General features: G+C 49.6%; 8 protein-coding genes across 8 annotated transcripts; 4 read left to right on the top strand and 4 right to left on the bottom strand.

Moving 5' to 3' along the window:
- Positions 1-528: 528 nt before the first annotated feature.
- Positions 529-2,202, bottom strand: N7481_002317 (putative ethanolamine kinase; the record flags this gene model as incomplete). Its single annotated transcript, XM_057261536.1, has 5 exons — positions 529-703; positions 779-1,122; positions 1,179-1,648; positions 1,787-1,898; positions 2,023-2,202. The coding sequence occupies 5 exons, from the start codon at positions 2,200-2,202 to the stop codon at positions 529-531; spliced, it is 1,281 nt and encodes a 426-aa protein (XP_057126468.1).
- A 1,690-nt stretch (positions 2,203-3,892) lies between these two features.
- Positions 3,893-5,062, bottom strand: N7481_002316 (cysteine and histidine-rich domain-containing protein; the record flags this gene model as incomplete). Its single annotated transcript, XM_057261535.1, has 4 exons — positions 3,893-4,205; positions 4,310-4,535; positions 4,589-4,831; positions 4,960-5,062. 4 exons carry the CDS (start codon positions 5,060-5,062, stop codon positions 3,893-3,895), a joined length of 885 nt encoding a protein of 294 aa, XP_057126467.1.
- Positions 5,063-5,311: 249 nt separating this feature from the next.
- N7481_002315 (glutaredoxin family protein) lies at positions 5,312-5,629 on the top strand (the record flags this gene model as incomplete). The annotated part of the gene is made up of 1 exon (XM_057261534.1): positions 5,312-5,629. The coding sequence occupies one exon, from the start codon at positions 5,312-5,314 to the stop codon at positions 5,627-5,629; it is 318 nt and encodes a 105-aa protein (XP_057126466.1).
- Positions 5,630-6,450: 821 nt separating this feature from the next.
- On the top strand, positions 6,451-7,911 carry N7481_002314 (transcription factor domain-containing protein; the record flags this gene model as incomplete). Its single annotated transcript, XM_057261533.1, has 1 exon — positions 6,451-7,911. The coding sequence occupies one exon, from the start codon at positions 6,451-6,453 to the stop codon at positions 7,909-7,911; it is 1,461 nt and encodes a 486-aa protein (XP_057126465.1).
- A 317-nt stretch (positions 7,912-8,228) lies between these two features.
- Positions 8,229-8,711, top strand: N7481_002313 (uncharacterized protein; the record flags this gene model as incomplete). Its single annotated transcript, XM_057261532.1, has 1 exon — positions 8,229-8,711. One exon carries the CDS (start codon positions 8,229-8,231, stop codon positions 8,709-8,711), a length of 483 nt encoding a protein of 160 aa, XP_057126464.1.
- A 396-nt stretch (positions 8,712-9,107) lies between these two features.
- On the bottom strand, positions 9,108-12,065 carry N7481_002312 (uncharacterized protein; the record flags this gene model as incomplete). Its single annotated transcript, XM_057261531.1, has 7 exons — positions 9,108-9,733; positions 9,803-9,917; positions 10,016-10,404; positions 10,465-10,779; positions 10,841-10,935; positions 10,988-11,914; positions 11,971-12,065. 7 exons carry the CDS (start codon positions 12,063-12,065, stop codon positions 9,108-9,110), a joined length of 2,562 nt encoding a protein of 853 aa, XP_057126463.1.
- A 319-nt stretch (positions 12,066-12,384) lies between these two features.
- N7481_002311 (bZIP transcription factor) lies at positions 12,385-13,305 on the top strand (the record flags this gene model as incomplete). Its single annotated transcript, XM_057261530.1, has 2 exons — positions 12,385-12,463; positions 12,530-13,305. 2 exons carry the CDS (start codon positions 12,385-12,387, stop codon positions 13,303-13,305), a joined length of 855 nt encoding a protein of 284 aa, XP_057126462.1.
- A 163-nt stretch (positions 13,306-13,468) lies between these two features.
- Positions 13,469-14,708, bottom strand: N7481_002310 (Short-chain dehydrogenase/reductase SDR; the record flags this gene model as incomplete). The annotated part of the gene is made up of 6 exons (XM_057261529.1): positions 13,469-13,596; positions 13,654-13,758; positions 13,806-13,880; positions 13,937-14,063; positions 14,117-14,574; positions 14,636-14,708. The coding sequence occupies 6 exons, from the start codon at positions 14,706-14,708 to the stop codon at positions 13,469-13,471; spliced, it is 966 nt and encodes a 321-aa protein (XP_057126461.1).
- Between the last annotated feature and the right edge of the window lie 1,584 nt (positions 14,709-16,292).

Here is a 16,292-nt window from a genome sequence, read left to right as displayed (position 1 = left end):
GATATCCACCCAAAGGTATGTGCAAGAGAGAAAGTAAGAAGGGACAGAGACAAAAATCAAGAGAAAAAGCAGAAACACCCAAATTTTATCCAAACACCGTCGTGCAAGACAATGAAGTCGAGTTGTAGACAGGGTAGAATCCTGCCTATAAATGCCTCGTCTTTGGGGCCACCCGTTTCCCGTAACCAAAAACAATGTATGTACACCACCGCTCAATCCAGATCCCCTAAGCAACCAATTCCCAGCGCAGCACAGTGCAACAAATGTTGAAAAGGTCGGGTGGCCCAGCAGCAAAAAGCCGTGCGCGGTGTTCCGAACCTCATGCACGTCGTGACGGGCGAGGAAAATGAAGAAGTGGGGTGTGGACCAAGAAGTGGAACCGGTGCAGCACTACCGTCAAGCGTTGCGAATGCAAAAAGCAACAGGCGAGAAGGAGGTGGTGGGGTTAAAGGGGAGGGAGGGGAAAAAGGGGGGATGCATGGACGAGGGCTTTTTTATGGCTTTGTGCGCTGCTGAGCTAGCACATTCTTATGCCTCCAGCGCCCAGCGCTGTTCACGGAGAGGGATCTCCTCACCGGCCTTCTTGCGGCTGCCATCCATCTCGCGCTTCCAGGCCCAGTACTCGCCCAGACGGGTTTCGGCGTAGCCAGCGTAGTCGAAGTCGATCTGAGAAATCTGGGCTTGGATGAGGGACCACACACCCCTGCGTGATGAAGTCAGTATGGGTCATTGTGTTATTGTTGACAGGGATATCCTGCGATTTTTGGGAAGATCTTACCAGTATAGGCCGGGAATACCGCGGAAACGATCGACGTCCTGAACCAACCGATCGACGATCTCCGCCTGGGAGGACTCGTCGAGGCCGCGGTTCTCGCAGTAGCTCTTGGTGTACTCGGTCAGGAACTGACGGCGCACCGACTGGGTGGGGGTCATGTTATAGTCGCAGTCGTAGCCGATCCACTCAGCCAGGTGGTTGGCAATGTCGAAGGCGGCGGGCGCAGGCACGGCGTATTCGTAATCAATAAAGTTGACGGCGGTGACGTCGGCCTCGGGCTGAGCGACATCCTCTGTCGGGAGGACAATCACATTGGCACACAGGAGATCGCAGTGCGAGAAAACAAGCTGGGAGGAAAACAACTGTTAGTGGGAATGTCGAAAAGGAGGGGCACGTCATTGACGTGGGTGGAGGAGGGGTATCCTACGCCGTCTTCGCCAATGCCCTTGCCATCATCCAGCTGGGCCAAGACCCACTGCAACTCCTGCTGCAGGCTCAATCGCCGAGAGCGCTGCTCCGGCGTGGACGCAGGAAGAGCGAGAATCCACTTCTGAAGGACAGCCCACATAGAGGGGCCAGCGCGACGCGGTTGGATGATCTCAAATCCGTCTTCCTGCTTGGCAGATTCCGCCTCGGCGTGGGCGATAATCGAGGACTCTTGCGTGTGCGCTGAGGTGGCTCCCTTGGTGGGGAGAACGGCGTGCCACTGGGCAAGACGCCGGGCAACGCCACGGTAGATAGGGGCGGTGACCAAGTCCAAGTGTCCACAGGGCTTGCCGCGAATGAAGCGGTAGAGGAGACCATTGTTGAAACGAGCAAGGAGGGGCGGGGCAAGGCCACGTGCGGCGAGTAGGCCATGCGAGGTGGTTTCTCCTGTTGGGACGCGAAAGCGTTAATTTAGCATATTGTCGTACGGGAGCCACGCGCTGAAAGGCCAATTGACAGCAGTGGAAGGTGAGGAGGAGGGGCATGAGGGGACCCCTCGGCCAGAGGGGGAGGTGGTGTTCGTACTTTCACGGTCGATCAGGATCTCTGTGCCATTTCCGTATGCGCGCATGAGCACAGCATCCTCGTCGATCTGCGCGTCGGTCAAGCCAGCCTTGCGATTGATAATTTTCAAGAGCTACAGGGCGGAGGTCAGTCAAGGATATCGAACAAGGCTCGCACGGCTCCTGGTGTAGTGCGCAGGGCGGGGAGGGCAGGGGACCGCTGCTGAGGCTTCTGGAAGGTGGGACAAAGAGACGCACAGTGTTGGTGATGCCATCGGTGAATCGCACAAACTCGATCTTGTTCTCGGGGCCCTCCCAGTGGGGGAAAAGAGTGAGAATCAGACGGAGGGCGGTTGCTTGGGATTCGGCGGGGCTGTAGGAGAGGGGAATGTAGCGGAGGGCGGGCGCGACGCCGTTCTGAGAGTCGGAGGAGCCCATGATTGAGAGGAAAGGATTGGAATAGGAGAGGCGGGACAAAATCAGGGGAGTAGAGGGATTTAAGTTAAGTGGTGGCCCTCAGTGGGAGCGATTTGAGCGAGACTAGCACTTGTTAGTCTGGGAAATTTGAGACAGCGTGGGATCGGGACTTCAATAATTCCCTGCAGCCTGGCCGATTGGGACGGGAGATCTGCAGGGTCGCAGTGATGAGGGAAAGAAACAGGAGGGAACGGAGCATACCGAAGGATTGGAAGAATTGAGCAGGTGGTCGCATGCAAGTGGGAGAGAGTGTGTGTGTTGAGTAGAGAGGGAGGAAGGAGGTGAGGCTGTTGCGGGAAAAAAAGAAAAGGGTCCAAGCCTCGAGGTCTCGTGCTTCCACACCAGGATGGGAAAACGGGGTGAACGGGGGACTGCAAAGACTGGGGGCCAATTGTCAAAGGGTTTGGCTTTCCATGGTTTGCCACGAGGGGTCAAATCTATTTCCAGTGGAAATTGGAGTATATTTAGAGTGGTTGTATAGAACAGTTATGTACAGAACTACACATGATATATCATAACCAGTAGAGGCTGCACGCTGACAGAGAGTATACCATACTCGTATACCCAGTCCTAGTCAGGGTAAAGTGAACCCTGAGAATCGGTACAGTCTCCGTTAGGGTACTTCGCCTCTCACCGCGAGGCAGACAAGACAAGCCTCCTCCTTCTCCACTCAAGAGGGGCGCCTCACATGCGATTCTGAAACAGGGGCGAGTCACGTGAGGATCACGGGATGTAAGCTACGGGATGCGGGTCACGGGGAGTCGAGTCACTGACTGCACTTGCCCTAAGCTAATCTTACCCTACCTTCCCCTTTAGGCTAGTGGATCAGACCCATCTCGGAGCAACGGCACAATACTTTTTCCGTACCCAATCAGCTCTAGCGCATCAGCAATTTTCCCGGGTATAAAGAGGCAGCTTTCCTCCCGGTCTTGCTTGTTTTTTTTTTCTTCTTCATCATCAGTAGAGGTTTTACATTACCATGTAAAATTCTTTAACACTGGGGCTCCATCAATGATGGCTTGCTGAGGGTTATTCTTGTGGCTTTTGCTCAATGGGTTTCCTTCCGTTCCCGGCCCCTCAGACTAAATTGCGTCTCCCTTTTTCCCAAACACATTATGGCTATGCTAGGGTTCCCTTCGGGGAGCTCCATGCGCTATAGCTGTGGAGGGGGCGTTACATTCCTTTTTATCATTCAATTATTTGTCTGGTGCTGATCGGATCACATCTCAGTTGTGATTCGTTCGCCAGATTTGTAGACTTTTTAAGCTGTTTGAGATCTGCTCGTAAGAGCCTCCTCCGGTCCGTAAAAGATATGCCGCCAATGCCTTCGGCGTCGGCAGCACTGTCTCTTGGTCGGACCGAGTCGGCATCTTCAATGCATCTCTAGTCTCTTAAATGGTCTAGTGTCTACGGATGCTCGAACCAGTGGAGTCGGAGCTTGATGCTAGTCTTAGAAGCACAAGCTGAGCTTTGATATATCTTTGCCAATTGGTATTTTATCATTGGGCAGCTGTAGGCCCGTCATGTCCATGGCCATCACATAGCTCGCATCGCATCACATCAATCATAAGCCATACTCGACATTAAGTGACCCAAACAGCCACATCTGTTTTATGGTTCCTGTTCTGTCCTGTCCTCTATGTATTGCACCTCATGCCCGACCAGCATTACCAATCTGGATGCGCTGGCCAGTCCACTTATCATCCTTGCGCAGCACCGGCCACCCATTCTGATCCGCCTTGACAAGCGTGAGCTCCAGCTTGGTGCCCAGCACCCGGAAGCTCGATTGTTCAGGATTGATCGGAGCAAAGAGCTCATAGGTATCCTGGTAGCGCTTGTTATCCGTGGTCGGCAGGTCGAGCTCGATTTTGTCCGCGGCGAACTTGACGACAGCGCGCTCTTTGTCGATCTTTTTCAGGTAGAGGGAGACATTGACGGACGCGGGGGTTTGGTAGAAATCGTTCCTAAGCCCGGGTTGTGGTTAGCTAGCTGGACAGCTTGTAGAGTAGCTCTGCTGCATATAGCAAAACAGAAAAGAGAAGAGTGAAAAAAAGAATGAAAGCCTTACCGGACGGTCTCAACCTTCTCCTCGCCAGGAGGCTTCGCCTTGCCAACAAACATGTGTCTCGTCTTCTCAGTGCAGCCAGGGATCTTCAAGAACTCGTCAAATTCAAGCACGCGGCGCTTGCAGCAGGACCATCCTTTGCTACCCTCGTGGAAGACCGGGTTGCCGGGGTGGTGCACGCATTTCTCTTCCTCACGGGCAATCGAGCCATTGTAAGAAGCCCCGCATCCTTTCCGACGGCATGTAGCGTTGGCAGGAATATCCAGGTCTGGATCGTCTGACTCTGGCTCCTCGATGACGGGCTTTGCGGGGGTGTGCCGGGAGTCGCAATGGCGGGGGTAATGGGAGGGCGCTCGGAGATGGGCTTCACCGTAGGGACAGGCGTTGCTGCTGCCGGAGGCTCTTCGGCCTTTTTAGGCTCGGGTGTAGGTGTGTCGTCGACTTCGGAGTGTTTGCCCGTGGTGCAGGGTGGGATGGAGAGGAATTCCTCAAATGTCAGAACGCGGGGTTTGCAGCATTTCCAGCCTGCGCGGTGGGGTTGAGATTAGCTTTGTTTCTTCGCATTGTGATGGGGTGTATAGGAGACAGATGACGCCAATTCAGGGATAGTTCGCAGCACCAAGGTACCTAAGGTCTAAGGTAGCTAGACTTACCCTTTTGCCCTTCGTGGAACACCGGCGGACCCGGATGATACACGCAATCTTCCTCCGGGTCGGCGAAGACCTTCCCACAGCCCTTGTGAACGCACTTTCCCATGGTGTGTAACGGCGGGGAATATAAGAAATGCAGGGATGGTGAGGGGGAGAGAAGGAGAGGGAAGGTAGGGTGTGGGTGTAGATATTGCCGAACGTGGTTTAGCTGGAGAAGCTCGAAGGTTCCATCAACGCGGAGAAGGAGAAGGCGGTCCGCCGATCTCGCGTCACCAACCTTACACCAGCTTTGCCTTGATTCAACACCAGCACTGACAGCTGACAGCTGACAGCTAAGCAAAACTGCTCTCTCAATATGTTTCCAACACGCGCCCTCTTCGGTCAAGCCCGATTGACCCTCTTTACCCGCGCCGGGTGTGGCCTCTGCGACAATGCCAAAAAGACAGTCGTGCAACTGCACCAGCGCCGCCCCTTTGAATTTGTCGAAACATATATTGATGAGCCGGGAAACAAGAAATGGAAGGATGTCTATGACTTTGATGTTCCGGTGATTCACGTACAATCCGTGGAGAATGGATTGCCCAAGGAGGCAGACCTCTCCGACGCTCGCAAGCTCTTTCACAGAATGACGGAGCAGGAGGTTGAGCAATTGGTCACTGAGGCCGAGAAATGAGACTGAGTTCAATACCTATTGGAAACCGTGTTCTAGCGCCAGCCATTGAGCTTGGATTCCGCGGGGGAGACGACGATATGATGGCCGGCCCATCGCGACTTGACCGAATTGGTGTCTCTCCGCTCGTCGTCACAACAAGTTGCGACAAATCAGCTTCACTGTTGAAAAAATTGCCTATATCTGCAATGGAAGCTATGGAAATGATAGCATGGCAGCCGGAGAGCAGGCACGGGCCGTGGGGTATATTTTTCAGCCTGCTGCTCCCACTTGTGACCTTTGTCTTGATATATCCCAGCTCTTTACATATCATCATCTGAGCTTATAATTTTGTGTACATTACTATATCTTTAGGAAAATTTATTGAGTCCCCAGGGACTCAGACCTGTGGCTGAGTCAGCTCACACTTATCTGTCGTTTGTACGCCGTTTGTTGTTATTGAGATGATTCTAGGTATTGCGTGGCGGTGAGGGGATTCTCCCTTCAAAAGTTTCGCAATCATCTTCAGTAGTATTCTACTTGATCTCAGCTGATCTCAGTCATTAAATTTCAGCCATGTACTTTGAATTGTTCTCACTTCGAAGGTTCTCAGGTACTTGAGGTGGTCAAGATTAGCGGATCCATGCCCAGGTGAGTGGTCCTGATTTTGGATTTCACCACATCCTGTTTGGTTCCTCACCTTCTACTACTAGTAGCGCCTAGTATCTTCAAGGTAGAGGCTCCCGAGTTCCAACTTCCAGAGTTCCCTCACTTCTTATTCCCGACTGGCACCTCCCAACTCCGATCTCTCACTGGCACCACACTCTTGTCTTACCTGACGTGAAATGGATGAAGAAATGGCCCAACCTCTGGACCCGACCGAACGCCAGGAACTGGTGTCAATTCTCACAACTCATCTAGAGGATAAGAGAGGCTCCTTAAAAGCACGTCTCTTGGGTCGAATCGTCAATTTCTTAAGATCCGACAATTCTAACTCCACTGATGATGACATTTTTTACATCAACGAAGAAAGAATGCGCCTACGTGAAGTCCTTCAACATGATCACAAGACAGCTCCCAATTATATTCCAGTTCGTGATTTGAGAAGTTTGATCATTTTCCTGAATACCTCCATTCTTGACGGACCCGCGAAGGCGACACAAGAAAGAAAGTTTTGCCTCGAGAATCTCGAGACTGCAAGAATCAGGCCCACTTCGCCCTTCAGCCCTTCGGCTAAGAGACTCCTACAACAAGTATTACGCCAAACCCAGTCCGAAGCCAGTGACAACCTGCTCTCAACGTTAGAGGCCTCGGTATCACTTGCCTCGTCACAAAGGATGCCCTTTTTCCACAAATGCATCGCATTCTTAGAATCAAGCAGCGTTATGTCAAAAGCCCCGATTTCCGACGCCTCTTCGTCCCCTGCATCTCCATCCTCTAGCAGTGGCCCAGCTCAGAAAACTTATATCGACGATGAAACACAAACGTTCGAACTAGGAAGCACTGATGCAGACCCTCCTCCGCCTGGCCCAGTGTTTCCCAACTTGCATACAGGTGAATCTCTCTTCGACATTACCGAAACTCATCCTGACCGAGAGCTTCTGAAACCATTTTGGGCTTTAGAATATCCCGATCTGCCAATCCTTTCCCGGCCCCATCTGAATGAATTTAATCAGGTATACTGGTGCAATCCTCCTAGAGACTCACTCACCTCTCCGCAAAGAGTAAAGGCAGCGATCCTTTCGTACTGCTTTGCTCTGTCTTCTTTACGGCCAGGGGCTAATGCCGCCAGATCAGCCGACAGCTATTTCCAACAAGCCCAGGAACTCGCTGGTGATTTCCTCGATCATGAAAAATCCGTCAGTTTGGTTCAAATTCTGTGTCTCAAAGCGCAGTATCTGTTCGCAATTGGAGACTTGGAAAAGGCTTCCGATATAATATGGCTAGCCAAAAAAAGGGCTGAGACTCTTGGGTTCCATAACAGAGCTCAAGGAAGGGCAATGGTGTCCAAGTCGGTTTCTCGGACCGCCGGAGAACGGGATAAACTGGTGGACTGGAGGATCTGGCAGCACACAGTGAATACGCATCGCTCACTTGCTCTCCGTTCCGGTGTCCCCTACCCATCTGTCGATCATCTTTGTGATGACGCATCCTCTCCTGTCACCGGAATAGGCCTCAAGAGGTCCGATATGCTCATCTTCGAATTCCACAAAGCTTGTTCGCGTCTGTACGCAGAGGTTGAAGATTTACTGGGCATCGAAGATACATTTCGGGTGGATTGGAGAGGAGGTTCGTTTGACAGATGAGAGATTTCTAACCTCGAGGATCTCGCGAAAATAGAGGCTAGCCTAAGGTCTTCAAAACAGTCTCTTCCTGCCTTCCTACACACCGAGGACGAGACAATTCCGCCCTCGGGAATAAATATGGCCCAACGATTGCGCACGGCGTATCAGCTCCGTCGCTCATTCATCCAGCTCCGTCTTTTCCGGCCCTTTCTCATCCTTTGCTACTCTCTATCCAAATCTGGAGTAGTCAAAATGGACAACAAGAGCTCTACATCTCTAGATGCCCGTGTATCTTTGAACTAGTCCAGCACGCTGGGCATAAGTGTGTAACAGCAGCCATGGAATTGAAAAACCTCTTACTGACCGAACCACACTGCGAATTCTGGGGAAGTATTTCTGGCTATGAGCACATCGACTACGTGTATTCCTGCGCGCTGGTGTGCATCCTAGGCTTCGTCTACACCGATTCGGGTCCTGAATCATCCAAAGACAATACCCGCTCAAACCTCCAATCCACACTGACCCAGCTCCTCGATCTATTCCATAAGTATGAGGTGAGGTGCATCCAGAATAGGAAGCTCATCACGCTTATGGGACGATGCAAATATGCTCTCCAAGGATTGGCAGATTTTGTCTTAACCCTGGAACCTGGTAGTGTTTCTAATCTCGGGCTCTCGGTTCATATATGGAAGGATTTGTTTCTTAGGATCAATCAGCCATTCGCGGAATTCCCGTTCGTCACTCATCCTTCCAGGCCGCCTATCACTTTTGCCTGGTTTGAGAGTGTCCCGGCGGATCTTGCGGATCAGCATGCAATCTAGGTTGTGGGCAAATTGGGTCGCATAGTAGTCGCCAGACACTTCAGATCTATCAAATTCTCACTATTTTAACGGATTTTTCTTTCTCTCACCCCTTCCTATACCCAATCTATGAGAGCAGCACTACTTAGCCTCCCAGACAACTCGACACCACGGGCCTCTTTCCAACCCTCGTAACTACTAACATGCTCCATATCTTTCATTCACAAAGTCGATATAAATGTGGAAAAAATACATCGCGAATAGTAGAAAAAATAATCAGATAGATTATTGGTTATGTACATGAAGAGTGTCGCATACAAATCATCATGATCGTCTCCGAAAGAGGCCTTTGAAGGCGCGCCGCTCAGATTCTTTGACAGGCCGCGAGTCTGAATTGGCTTCGCTGGGAGAGTCAGATCACCTGGATAGGGTTCGAGAAGATTCCATCGAGGCTTTCTGTATTCCTTCTATTTCTAAATGGTTAACTTCTTCTTTCAATCCATTGAGGTTTCCGGAGGTTGTCATGGTGTTCGGATGGTCTGGGCCCAATACCTCTCTCCGTAGCTTTAGGCAGGTTTCCATTAAATGTAATGCATCATGGAGGTTTCCGAGTGACCATCGAGACATAGCAAGATTATGGAGATAGAAGAGGGTGTCTGGGTGCTCTGGCCCTAGCACCCATTTCGCGATCTCGACTACCTGCATCCCTAGCTCTTCTGCCTTCTCTAATTTCCCTTGATCACTGTAGGTACGTGCGAGGCTGCCCATAGAGACTAGAGTATTAGAATGCTCTGGCCCTAAGACCTGGATCTTCTTCTTGAGTGCCTTTATCTCTAGCTCTTCTGCTTTCTCCAGTTTCCCTTGTGACCAGTAGATATATGACAGGCTGTCCATAGATTGCATAGTATCATGATGCTCTGGTCCCAAGACCTGACTCCATTTGTCGAGTGCGTTTATCCCTAGCTCTTCTGCTTTTTCCAACTTCCCCTGGGCACGGTAGATATATAAAAGGCTGTCCATGGATTCCAGAGTATCAGGATGCACTGGTCCCAGGACCTGACTCCGTTTGCTGAGTACCTTTAACTATAGCTCTTCTGCTGTCTCCAGTTTACCTTGTTGCCAGTAGACATATGCAAGATCTTCCATAGACTCCAGAGTATGAGGATGATCTGCCCCCATCGCATTGTCCCAAAATTCCATTGCCCACATCAAGGGATTTTCCGCTTCCTGGAATCTCCCGTCTTAAAACAAACAACGCCCTACATTTGCTGGAAAGAAAAAAGCCATGTCGTGGCTACCGGGCTCTGAATATCCTTATAACACACGTCGGCTGCGGAGTCATCGCTGAGTAGTTCCACAACATCAACCTCTTGCTCCTGGAGAAGCAGCAGGTAATCTGGTATTGCTAAGCCATTTTGGTTGATATATGCCGCAGCTTGAGTTACAGCCAATGGAAGAAAGCCAAGCTGTTCAAGAAGGGAGATTGCAGCATGTGAATCGTCAAGCAGCTTCGGTTGGATCAACGAATTTGCCAGAAACTCCATACCGGTGTTCTTGTCGAGTTCACGTAGCGGTATCACATTAGAGCAGGCTAGTCTCACGCCTATCCTTTTATTGCGAGTTGTAATGATAACATGGCCCTGTTCATTGTAGGGAACGAATTCTTCGAGAGGCGAGGCAGTGCCTTGATCCTTGGTCCACATTTCCATGTCATCTGCGTTGTCGAGGATCAGAAGCTATCTCCGACTTTTGTGAGTCAGCCAGGTTTTTATACGGTCTTTCGCATTTGTCGGCGTCGCATCGCTTATCCCTACTGCTTGTGCAATGGCCATCCAGGCTTGTTCAATAGCTTCATTACTAGTGCATGGAACCCAAAACACCGAACATTCAGGGTCACGGTCCCGTATACGGTAAGCTAGCTCTAGAGCCACTTGGGTCTTACCCACTCCGCCTAATCCTGCAATAGCAAGTTTTCTTTGCCCGTCAGGGATCGAGATTAGCTCCTCTGACCTCTGAACTTCATCTTGGCGGCCCACGAAACGTGGATTTCTGCCAAACGGGACAAAGAAGTGACGAGTCTCGCTGGTATCTGTCGATCATGAAACGCAGAATTTAGTTTCGGCAAATTGATTTAACGAAGGATTACTGACCTTCCTCGCTGTTGGGTTTCCAATACCCCAATAGAGTCTTTGCGGCGCAAGCCCCAGTTGCTGCAGCATATCCTTGCCACGATTTGCTTTTGTGGCTGTCCGCATAGTCGCAAACCCCCCTTGATGATTATGCAGGGGACATCATACCATACACCTGCTCCCTCCATTTCAAAACCAACGACCTTCTCTTTTTTGATGATCTGGTCACGGTGTTTTCCAGACTTCATCACTGTATCGGCGGAGGCGACCGGCCCAATATGCGTCGAGACTTCGACAGCCTCACCGGATATTTCTCGACGACGTATTACTTGGCGGTTGTCACATCCAAGATCGTCGCAGGTCTTCTCCGATGCGTCCTCGCAAACCTCATCAGATGAGTTGATCTCCAAACAGCAGCAAGGAGAGCATGAGTCTTGGTTATAATGTTTGTGCACGTGAGCAACATCGAAGAGGATGTCTTCAACGCCCGGATGGCACCATCTGCGTTCAGACTGCTGGAGTGGGCGAAGGTACTGCATTACCTGAGCTTGAAATTCAGCCCGGGCGCCGGATGTTCTGAGACCATTCAATAGAGTTAAAATTTCTCGATCTGTTCTGCCGAGGGTATCCTTGATGCCTGTCTTTCTCTGGAATCCGCCGGGATATTGGCGGCCAAAATCGTATTCAATCACCGAGTCGCTAATTATCACATCGCCGAGAAACACTTCCTGATCTTTCGACGGCGATGGAGCGCCCCCGCAGATACCAACGACCAAAGCAATCTTGGTTCGAGGGTAGCTGATTCGCAGACCCGACGTGACACTCGCTGCACTTCCCTTTCCCATTCCTGGCATGTAGCACAGGACCACATCGTGTTTCCCAATCCTTCCATTGATGTATGCGTTCGCATCGCCATCCTGTTTGCCGTAGTATTTCCCGAGGCGGTCATAGTTCTCGTCGAAAAGCGCTTCGACAGCGTCAGCCTCGAGAGGAAGAGCACAGATGATCGCGGCCGCAAAGTCGTTGCGGCTTTTAGGTCGTATCTCGGCAAAGGCCTGCGAGAACTGATTCTGGATAAAGAATACGTAGATCTCTCTTGAACAAAGAACAGACCGATGGAGATTCCAGGGGATTGAAACTGGGGGAATTACATCAGGGGGATGGACGATCCGAAAACTGTGTCCCCATCCTTGCCATTCCATTCACCAGCCGCGTGTGATAGCCGCCCGAAGGCGGGGCTGTGCATGAGGCTGACATCGACGGTCTTTCTCGGGCAGCAACTTGTGGGGATTAATAAGATGGCAATTATTTTAGAGCAAACTATTCCAGTTGGCAATTATATTGGTTATCCACAATTAAAGATGCGACAGAGATGGAACCAGACTGTTTTGACCCACAATATCAAATATCTAGTTGATTTGGCTGGCTGCGGCGTTTAGAAGTCCTTAAAACCTTATTTCCGACGACGTCTCACTTGACGTCCGCTGATTCCTGACAAGGCCCTCCCCTTCGCAAACTACTCCTCTCTCTCTTCCCATATATTGGAATCTTCTAGTGGAGATAAAATGACAGAACTCGATCTAATGGAACTAGACCCAGTCTCGAGGCGCAAGCTCCAGAATCGCCTCAACCAACGAGCAAGCCGTGAGTGGCTGAGGTGCTTCGCTACCCCCATACCTACCATTGTACTGACTTGAAATCAACCGTCAGGGAAGAGAAAGGCCATCGAAAAACAGTCCAAGGGACAAACAAGACGATGGGTCGTTTATACAGATGAAGCGCACTCCTTGACACGGGACAACTGCAAAGAGAGCAAGGCGGTGACAAACCGCCATCCACGACTTGAAAGCCCATTAAAGGAGTCGAATAAAGACAACGAGTATCTCTGCGCAATGACCCACATATCGCGTGCGCAATATCTGGCTCAACTGCAATTCAAAGTGACCAATAGCGTTGCGAATAATTTCCAAGCTTCCAGTGTCCTCCTGTCGGTGACCCAATACAACACCATGCGAGCGATGGTCGCAAATGCGGAGACTATGGGATTGTCGCTACAAGCTCTGTGCGAGGATATCGCGTCCTTTTTCAATATTGCTGGTCCAGGCCATGGATTTCTGCAACTACCACCCAGTTTGCAACCGAGTTCTTCGCAGAAACAGATTATTCATCACCCGTGGATCGATCTTATTCCCATAGAGTCTCTCCGCAACAGTCTCCTGTCTCAAATGGACGTCTACGATGAAGACGAACTATGCACTGATTTCTACGGCATGTGCGGCCCATCGTCAGAAGCCGGGCTCATTGTATGGGGCGAATCGTGGGATCCCTCCGCTTATGAAATTTCCGAGCCATTTTTCAAAAAGTGGAGCTGGTTGCTGAAAGATTGTACCGACCTCATACAATCGACGAATTATTGGAGAAAGAAACGGGGAGAAAGGCCGTTAAAACTCGAGCTTATCCAGGACCGGATCAAGGAGGTTGAATGATAAGCAATGCAATTCTCTCATGAAATCTATTTTGTAACGACCCTATATAATGACATGCACGGAGTTTGGCAATTTTGAATATTCATGCCGGCTTTTTCCAATAGAAATACCAGAATCCAAATGATCATACCGCGAAAAGATTGCCCGATGTTTTACGATCGCACTAATACTTTTCTCCGACAAATCCTTCACTTATTTCCCAGAGACGCGTCCAGTTGTTTTCGTCCTGGATGTGCGAGTGCAAGTCATCATTCGCGACGGAATTCTGGCTAATATGAGCACCGGTAGAGTCTTGAATTAACTTGTTAGCTTTTCCTATCCATAATCCTTGACTATGTGTTGACGAACCTGCGATGGTAGGGTCAATCATTCCAGTGATGATATTCGCAGCGCCCTCTGAGCGACTGGTCCAAGGAGGGAAATCGAATTTAGTTCCATCCAAGTCAACCAAATCTGTAGCTGTTAATAAAAGCTATATGATAGGGGCGGGGGAATCTTACGGCCAGCCTTCATCATCTCGCCAACCTCAGCTTGAAAGTCTTCCGTGAAATGTCTCTGCAGCCCAGACTGAACAGCTTTGGAGGGGTCAGCAATTCAAATTTTAGAACATTCACAGCTCAAATATACGTACCACCGGGATCAATACTGAAAACTCTGATGCCCTTGGCCTTCAGCTTCTCAGCCAATTTCTTGGCAAACATTGTTCGTGCGACATTGGACTGGCCGTACGCAGCATAAGCCTCATATGTTTTGCCCTCCTATGACGAGTTAGTGATGCCGATTCTCAATTTAAATGGAGCCATCCACTTACACTGAATCCAATATCATCAAAGTGAACCTTGCCGTGGCGGATGCTAGAGCTAGACACGATGATGACAGATGAAGAGGGGCCAGCCGCCTCAACCTTTGGCAAAAGAAGCTTGATCAGCAGGAAGTTTGCGAGATAATTGACTCCGAGTTGCATTTCAAATCCATCCTTTGTTTTGCCGTATGGACAGATCATGACACCTGCCACACAGACAACGTGGTCGATCTTCGAGATATCGACGAGGTCCTGCGTGGCAGCCTTTCGAACGGCACTCAAGTCTGAGAGATCCATGTTGAGGAATCGTGTTCGGACATTGGGGTTCTTCGCGTTTATCTGATTGATTACTGGTGCCACTTTGGATTCCGACCGAGCACTGAGGATGAGCATCTTAGGGTCGGCGGCAGCGAGCTGAACGGCCAGTTCTCCCGCGATAGATTCATCGGAGACTCCGGTAATGAGAACTGCGAGTGTCGCATTTCGTTAGAATCCAACTCGAGGTAATTGCAAAACAGTAAGCTCTACCTGTTTTTCCAGCAAGGTTCTTTCCATATTTTTCCAGGATAACCTCTGAGCGGAGGATTTGTTTGCCAGACATCTTGCAGTATAGTTCGAAAAGATTAGAAGTGAAGAGATAATTGTTCGTTTGTAGCTAGTATCGAATTGATTCACAGGTTCGGAATCACAAATGGGACGAGATAATATGGCTCCTTTTATAATTTTCCATTGCGTCGATTGCCATAACTCCGTCCGAAAAGTGAACGTAAAGAGGATAGTGGTACCAAAGCTATTGGGGCCCCTAATGAGGTTAGACTCGCGTCATCAAGGAAATACTGATTATGTGATTAAGAATAACTGGAAGAAAGACAGCCAAAAAGGGTTAGATTCTGGTCATCAGGGTCAACCTTAACTTAATACACTTACTGACGAAAACTACCTAAGCACCCCCATTGTAGGCAATTTAAACAAATCTGACCAGAATCGGTTAGCGTGTTGTCATCATACTATTTGCCACATGAGACCCACCCATAGCATTGTCAAATACAGCTAGCTTATTCTACGGTTAAGCCCGGGCCTTGAAGGAATCACAGCCCTTCGGAATTCTCCAGGGCTGTGCTACTATTATCCCGAGTTGATCATTCGCAAGGCATAGCAACTACCCGTATGGATAGCTCAATTTACTAGAAATTTGTATAATAGTTTTTGAACATTCCACCAAAAGTCACCCCGGATGAGAATGCTACTACTTAATTGTGACACTGGTATGTACTTCAGGATCGAAATCCGTCGATCGGTTTTTATTCAACATGCTCAGGTGGATATCTCCCTAGAGCCCATTCTCGTTAGCTATGTAAAAAAGCGGAGTTTCAATCACGGAAGTTCTGAATTCCAAGGTTAAAATTCTAATCAGGTAGTAAGCCGGCGGGAATATATACAAACAGTACGGAGGGCGCGAGAGAAAAATGAATAGAAACTTGAAGAAAAGCACGAATGAAATCAAGTAAACCCTAGAAGGAAAACTAAATACACAGGCGGCTATGCCTAAATGTAATATAATTAAAAATAGAAAGTGAACAAATATGAGTTCTAAGTAAGAACCTTGGAAAAGATAGGCAGACAAGGTTATATGGGAAGAATCCATTGATAGGCTTTCCAAAGGTTGACGGGACTAGCGCAAAATCTCTAGTTCCTTTTCAAAACGAAAGTATCAGCGTCAAAATTATAGTGATTTCTCAAACGAGTACCGGCACGCCTTGCATGTATGTAGCTCATATTTCGTTCAGGATGAGGTGAGTGAATGATTATGCTTTCAGCCCTCCAAGCTACTGGAGGCGTAAAGCGGACCTCAGATCCACCCAACGATGTCAATCCAAATCCTATATTTGCCATGGCTTGACAGAAACTATTCCAGGATAGCTCGCCACTGTGATCAGTTTGACCCTCCTGGAAAAATAAGTATTGTAATGTAGGTAGATGACGTCGAACTACTTCAATATGCTCAGGGATTGGTGTTTCCGGGGCTTCGTCTGCTTCATCAGGAGTCCCTTCGCGTATTGGCCGCTGCGCCTTCGATACATCGGCAATTCCACGTTTCTTGGCCTTCTTTTTAGGAGGTGCTATCACTTCTTCCTCCTCCAGGCCAGCCTCATCACGCACACGTTTAAGGCTATCAGCAGAGGAG

This window comes from Penicillium waksmanii (assembly GCF_028829765.1).
Source record: "Penicillium waksmanii strain IBT 27052 chromosome Unknown utg000002l:1.0-3326099.0:1.0-3328782.0, whole genome shotgun sequence".
In the NCBI taxonomy this organism is placed as follows: domain Eukaryota; kingdom Fungi; phylum Ascomycota; class Eurotiomycetes; order Eurotiales; family Aspergillaceae; genus Penicillium; species Penicillium waksmanii.
This window is presented reverse-complemented; position numbering and strand designations above follow the sequence as displayed.